The sequence below is a fragment of the Anticarsia gemmatalis genome, chromosome 12, assembly GCF_050436995.1.
Source record: "Anticarsia gemmatalis isolate Benzon Research Colony breed Stoneville strain chromosome 12, ilAntGemm2 primary, whole genome shotgun sequence".
NCBI lineage: Eukaryota > Metazoa > Arthropoda > Insecta > Lepidoptera > Erebidae > Anticarsia > Anticarsia gemmatalis.
In genome coordinates, this window is record NC_134756.1 from 12,664,522 (window position 1) to 12,671,653 (window position 7,132).

Here is a 7,132-nt window from a genome sequence, read left to right on the forward strand (position 1 = left end):
AAACTGCATTGTGGGTAGGTACCTATTTACAATAAAAATGATATGCATTATTTTCAATACAAAAACTTTATAGTGTTTTATTTGTTATAATTATTGATATTGATATGACAACTTTTCCGAGAGTTAGGTTTAAATACAAAGTATGTAATGTGTGTGTATGTGTTGTTGCAGAGACATCAGTACAGTGCGAGGAGAGTAGTCGGTGTGTCGCGACAACGAGACCGGCCGGCAGCCGTCGAGCGTGCATGACGCTTCACACACCTAGATATACTTCTCGCAGGTATACAACATACCATCACACATACAAAACACCGAATAAACCTTGAGATCGTAGAAATTAAATAAAAATCCACAGGTGACTTCTGTGTGGAAAGTTAGCACCCAAGAAACTTTGAGATCTTATCCTAGTGATTATTTTAAAAAATGCGTACAAATACAACTGTTTCTTTATGGAAATTAAGGTTGCAAAACTATTGGATAGATTCATGCCATCACACCTATAAAACCCCTATAGGAAGCCTCGAGACCTTTTCCTAGAGAAAATTTAAAAATGCACAGAAATACAATGATTTCTGTTGCGATTGATGTTGCAAAACTGAAATAAATTCTAGATTTTTCAAGTATTTTCGTTGTGGCAGATCCCAATCTGTTAATTGCAATTAGCACGAAGCGGCGGCGGATGCCGGATACAACATCCAAAAATATAATTAAACTATCATTTTCCTCGACCAACAGCAAAGTTTTGCAGATGTGTGAAACTTAGCAAGTCGACGATCAAATATTTGTAATCTAAGCAATAAAATTTATCTTCCTTGTAATCTGGTTACCACAGTTTCAAGCCTCAAAACCGATTTAACTTGCCTAACTCTTTTATCTCCAAATCAGATAACTAAAATTCGGAAGTTTGTTTAAAACCCGACACCGGTTGAAAGTCAATATTTAAGTTTTACAAAGTTTTCAGAGATTGTTGATAGGAATTAACCGAAATTTGCAAAACCATTATACAAGATTCGAGAATAATCCTTTGTGATGTCAGAACTGGCGAACTTTGTGAATTGAGGATGAGCTCAACTTTATTGTATTAGGCTATTTAAGATAACATTGTTAGATTTCAGTTAGGTATATACTTTATAGAATATTGCAATCAGACACAATTCGTTGCTTTTGTATTATTAGCCGGATTCGAATGTTCATGAAATCTGTTCAACTTGGCTACTAGTTATAGTCAAACGGCTGCCATCAGAGCTAGAGTATATTAAAAATGAGAGTATCACATTATGAAGTCGTCGTTTGATTATAAAAGTTGCATCGACCTCAGCGAGTTCGATCCTCGCTATTCATCGAAGAAAATGGGAAATAAAGAATCACGTACAATAGTTAACGTAAGTCGTCACCGGCGCATCACTGCTCTGTTTGCAGAACATCAAAATTTTGCAGTAACAGGCACCGGAAGCTGCTGCCGTTGCGGCAGACGTGACTGGCGCGCGCCGCGGCAGCGTCGGCCTGGCCGCATGCCGCCCCGCTGAAACACTACACGCGCAACACAACACCGCGCACCACCTAGTACACTATACAACACACACACACACACGCTACACACAAACACACATACATACACACACACTGACACACACGCTACGTACTGATACTGTTTAGTTCAACTGGTGAGTGATATTTGGACTTATCTTTTGTATTTAAAGTCAGGATTATAACAGAGTGGGTTGTTGGTTGAAGCAGAGACTACTGCCCCGAATAATTACATTTGTGTCCCCAAATCTTCTGATTAGGAGTCAAGAATATGGGTCGATATGCTCGCTTAAAAATGTAATTCGTAGTCCTTTGCTTCAAAATCAATTACCAATAAGAAACGCTAACATCTAGCTTTTTGCAAATGCAATACGATAAGACAGACACGCGTTTTTGTTAACTACCTATAGTATAGCCGCGCTCTGTAACGATTATTTCGAACATGTTGCAGATCCAAGACAAGAGCATCACATAATTTAAGAAGCAAGCGAACAGCGTTCAGGATGGGGTCGTTGAACGTGAACAGGAACGTGGCGGACGCGTTCTACCGCTACAAGATGCCCAGGATCTGCGCCAAGGTGGAGGGCAAGGGCAACGGCATCAAGACCGTCATCGTCAACATGCCGGAGGTCGCCAAGGCGCTTGGACGACCTGCCACCTGTGAGTGCAACACCCATCATGAGCAGTTCGCTTATAAGAGATTAAGACACCACAGATTCTAACAAAAACGTATTTTTCAAAATGGGCTATGTATAAACCAATGAAGCTTTCTTTAATAAACTAGAAACATTATTTGATAAATTAAGCGTATTTGTCGCTGCGAACTTCATTTGCTTCATCTACTTTATTTTAATACTGTAATAACGCAAGTAGTTGATGTATTCGGTCTGTTGTAATCTGCAGAATCCCAACCCTTGGGCGGCAATTTTTTCATGCTAGTTTACTAAATCTTTGTCATAATTTCTACAGATCCAACTAAGTACTTCGGGTGCGAGCTGGGAGCGCAGACCCAGTTCGACTTCAAGAACGAGCGTTTCATCGTCAACGGCAGCCATGACTCTGCCAAACTTCAGGACCTGCTGGACGGGTGAGTTACCACTTTAAGTATACGACCTAACAAGCAGCACAAAAATTACGAAAAAGAATAAACGACGGATGGCTCTAAAACCGTCTTTGAGTGACTACGAAAATCAGCGACAAATTGACTTTTATAATATCATATTCTCTTAGATTCATCTGAAATCATCAAATTGTATATGACTGTTAGTGCCAACCCAGAAACAACGTTAAAAGAAGGATGAGGCGGTACATTCCATAACACCTACATACGTATAAGCCTTTCAAAGAATATTATTCAGAAACAGTTAAAGGATGGTTGTATTTGTATTGTGCAGGTTCATCCGCAAGTTCGTGCTGTGCCCGGAGTGCGACAACCCGGAGACGGAGCTGATCGTGTCCACCAAGCGCAACACCATCTCGCAGGGCTGCAAGGCGTGCGGCTACCACGGACAGCTCGACTTCAACCACAAGCTCAACACCTTCATACTCAAGAACCCGCCCGCCAATGATCCCAGCATGCAGGTGTGCATTACAACGAATTACATAACTTTTGTATCATCATTTTCTAATCCGATCTTATGTGTGAGAGTGTCAAGTGGCCGATAGCCAGCAGATTCCACGAACCCAAATATAGAATTTTATTTTATTAAGAAATAAAATAAAATGTTGTTAAAATGTCACCCCGGCAATCATTTTATTGAAACTACACTAATTTCCTTGTCTATGTGTTCAAGCATAGGAAAATAAATTTATGGGTAACATATCATGTTATATGATTTCAGGGCTCGTCTCTGACGGAGGGCAACCGCGGCAAGCGCTCGAAGCGCTCCGGCCCCGGCTCGGGCAGCGCTAACGGCAACCATGATGGACACGACGGAGACGCCAAGAACGTACGTATACACTTGTTTAAAAATAATATCTACAATCTACAAAGCAAAGTATCCTGTTCCTGCAAAGCGAAGTATCCTGTGCCTGTAGTCTTTTTGCAATAAATTCAGTATATTAACAATTTTACAATTCATAGTGTTTGAGTGTACCTTATTCAAATAGCTCAAATCATTTATGAGGTAAGTTTCTGATTATAATCGTTAAAGGTTATTTGTAATTTGAGTATGATTACCATTGTTCTTGCCATTGCAAGAAGAAGCTTGCTTTTTATAACTCTGGTCTGTAGTAAACGTGTTATTTGTGTAATGTGCAGGAGAGCGAGGCGCCCATAACCCCGACGACGCCGAACCCCAAGAGCAGCAAGAAGGAGAAGGACAAGGCGGCCGACGAGGACGACGACGGACACTGGACCGTCGACGTCAGCGAGGCGGCTGTCAGGGCTCGCATGCAAGGTACCACCACCACCACCACACATTACCGCTACTTTTTCTTATAATGCTCTTGTATAAAATGGCAATGTATAATTGTAGCCATGGAATAAGTCGAGGATATTTGTGATTTTCTTACGTAAAACAAAGATTCGTTTTTTTCTGTTTAATTAAAGCAACATGGGTAATGAATCTGTGATGCATATGTACTCCAATATTTTTTCTGAAGTTAAAAAAGTGCTTATTTTTATAATTTTGTTTAAGAAGTTAGGGTTACTCGATATAAGTGCATAATAGTTTGGGAGTGGAGCGTATGAACTATTATTAATTATTATTAATTTTGGCTTTTTACTAAAAGTGTTGATGTCATGTTTCAGATTTGACGGAGGGTGCGAAGTGCATGACGGTGTCGGAGGACAGCGAGAAGAACGAGAAGCAGCGCATGGATCTGTTCTACGCGTATCTCAAGAAGCGCTACGACACCAACGACGTGGAGTCCGCCAAGGCCATCAATGAGATCTTGCACGAGGCCGAGAGGTAATACCATTCGCTACGTTTAGTTAGAGATACGAATAGAAAGATGTGCGACGGTTTAACGTTTAACGTATCGGTCGTGTCAGGGGACGCTTTGAGGTTTTAAGGTTGTGGTTCGATAATCGTGTGTGTGCGTGCAGGCTGGAGGTGAAGTCGAAGGCGCCGCTGGTGGTGATGGAGGTGGTGGTGCGGCCCGCGTCGCTGGCGGCCGACGTGCGGCGCCACCGCGCGCTGCTGCTGCGCTGCACGCACGCCGACCCGCGCGCCCAGCGGGCGGCGCTGCACGCGCTCACCGCCATGTGCGCGCACCACGCCGCGCTGCTGCCCAAGGTGCCCGCCATCCTCAAGCTGCTGTACGACGAGGACATCGTGGAGGAGAAGGCCATCCTGGAGTGGGCCGCCAAGCCGTCGCGCAAGTACGCCAGCCGCGAGCTGGTGGCCGACGTGCGGCGCCGCGCCGCGCCCTTCCTGGAGTGGCTGCAGCACGCCGAGGAGGACTCCAGCGACGGAGGCGGCGACGACGAGGAGGACATCGAGGTAACACACCGCCCTACTATATAATCCGACTTTATATGGGAAAAAACCATACGACCTCTATGATTTTTAACCGAATTACGAATATTTCACACTTTACCACCCCTAAATATCACCATATTTTAACTAAACATAACCAAAAAAGTACCGTCCGTTGTTGACCCCTGATACTTCGGTCCATACAAAAAATTAAGTTAAAAACTACTCTAAAACATAAAAAATATTACGAAATTTAGCAGACAAATTTCAAATCCTACCCTCTGCCTCTCGTGCCTGTTCAAAAAATTATAGTTGTAGCATACTCCATATGAATTAAATTATAACATAACATGAACGTGTTCCACAGATCGAGTACTCGGACCGCGCCAAGGTGACACCCATCAAGGCGGTGCCGGCGGCGCCCGCCAAGCCCAAGCCGCAGGACGACGACGACGTCGACGTCGACATCGACGCCATCTAGACTCGCCTCACTCCGCCCACAACACGCAACAACACAACACACAATATAATGCTTTATCACGCGATTGCAACTGGCGTTGGTCATCGAAATATTCTAAACTCAATCACAATAAATAAGCTTTTAGCAGTTGAAAAACTACGAACAAACGTTTGAAATGTCAATCATATAGTACATTATTCAAGAACTCATTGCGTATGCGCTGTATTGTAAGCCGCATGGCTCGCTTCGAGCTCTTGATTAACTGTGCTTCAGTGTGAGGTATGTGAAACGCTTGTTTGGAATTCCATACTGCTATATACACTATTTATTATGGCTCTGTTTTCATCTCACGTATCGTGTATAAGAGTATCATTTACAATCGAATTTTGACCAACGACTCGGTTCAATTGTGCTGTTTTATATTTCTTCGTGATATACATTCGTTCCATGATTTGAAGTAAATATTATTTTAAGATGATCTAAAGATATTAGAAAATGTTTGTTCTCAGACATTTTCAAACATTCATTTTCATAGAAGTAAATGTTACTTCGAATTATGGTCGTAGTTTCATCACGTAATTGTGCAATATTCGGCAACTAGATGCGTTCTATCATTCCACTCTGTCCTCATATACAATCGGTGTTTCCTTGATAACTATAATCATGCATTTATTGGAATAACTGCCCTTGTACGCATCTTTTATGTATCTTTATCAAATATTAGTCAACATGTGTTGTTGCGGCGTAAAGGCGCGAAACCGAATCCTGAAGCATATAACTAAATATGTAGTACCCTTCCAAAGTAATTAGATTAGGTATAGATGGAGCCCAATGTCGCCAATACCTGATGTAAAATTGTTTTACTCCACTAGATGTAATCCAAATTATTTCCAAATAACAATAGGAATGTCGTTCGTTATACTGTAGATGTGTGTCAAATGTAACGCGTATTTACATCAAAATCAAGATACCGCGCCGGTGTCTCCGCGGTGCAACTACAGATGTCTCGACGAGAAGTATGTATCGTACAAGCGCGTCTACAGCAACCAACTAGCGATGTTTCTCTACGCACTATATTCAAAGCTTAAAATTAGGGTGACTGTTTATAGGAAGCTATATTTTTTCTTATTTCCAAACGCTATATGTTCCTATATATAGATTTTTTAATATTGTTTTAATCAATTTTTTCCTATATATATTTTGGGACGCAGTTTTATATACCTACATCGATGTAAAATCGCGCGCAACTTGTTTGAAGTGAGGAGAGGCTACCGTCGGGAGTTTGATGTCAGCCGAGATGAAGTAAACGTAATGAAATAGCTAATTGTGCGAGTGATTCGTGACGGTAGCGGACAACAACTAGAGATGTCACAAACAGCAATACTGGGAGAGGCCGCGCTATGGCAATACGAGTTAGTAGAAGGTTATAAAAGTTGATTTTAGTATTACAATGATAAATGGGCGTTCGCTCCGGGGCATGCCTGGGCGCGTGTACTTGTATGTAATTTAGGTTAGTTTTTGTGATCTGGCCCCAAGAGGCGCGCGCGTTCTCGTGTAATATATAGGGATAACTGCCGCCGCCGCGGTCCATGCGACACGATGTAACTCTTACTATTAACTATTATTAAAATAGAATATTTTGAAATTGCCACCTGACAATTTTATTAGATTGTTTTGTATTCAATACATTTTGGATTCTGATTTCTGTCGTTTTACTTATCCC

General features: G+C 41.9%; 1 protein-coding gene across 8 annotated transcripts in view; it reads left to right on the forward strand.

Moving 5' to 3' along the window:
* eIF5 (eukaryotic translation initiation factor 5) overlaps nucleotides 1–7,110 on the forward strand; it is a 40,128-nt gene extending 33,018 nt beyond the window's left edge. For 4 of the 8 annotated variants that reach the window (XM_076121132.1, XM_076121130.1, XM_076121133.1 and 1 more), the window contains 10 exons: nucleotides 172–280; nucleotides 1,420–1,664; nucleotides 1,979–2,187; nucleotides 2,497–2,614; nucleotides 2,922–3,108; nucleotides 3,369–3,476; nucleotides 3,788–3,926; nucleotides 4,280–4,439; nucleotides 4,577–4,973; nucleotides 5,317–7,110. In XM_076121132.1, coding sequence (XP_075977247.1) covers nucleotides 2,031–2,187; nucleotides 2,497–2,614; nucleotides 2,922–3,108; nucleotides 3,369–3,476; nucleotides 3,788–3,926; nucleotides 4,280–4,439; nucleotides 4,577–4,973; nucleotides 5,317–5,430 — 1,380 coding nt within the window. In that variant the 5' untranslated portion in view covers nucleotides 172–280; nucleotides 1,420–1,664; nucleotides 1,979–2,030 and the 3' untranslated portion in view covers nucleotides 5,431–7,110. The remainder of the gene's footprint in view (nucleotides 1–171; nucleotides 281–1,419; nucleotides 1,665–1,978; nucleotides 2,188–2,496; nucleotides 2,615–2,921; nucleotides 3,109–3,368; nucleotides 3,477–3,787; nucleotides 3,927–4,279; nucleotides 4,440–4,576; nucleotides 4,974–5,316) is intronic. The other 4 variants (XM_076121131.1, XM_076121136.1, XM_076121134.1 and 1 more) reach the window with 2 other exon arrangements.
* The last annotated feature ends 22 nt before the right edge of the window (nucleotides 7,111–7,132 follow it).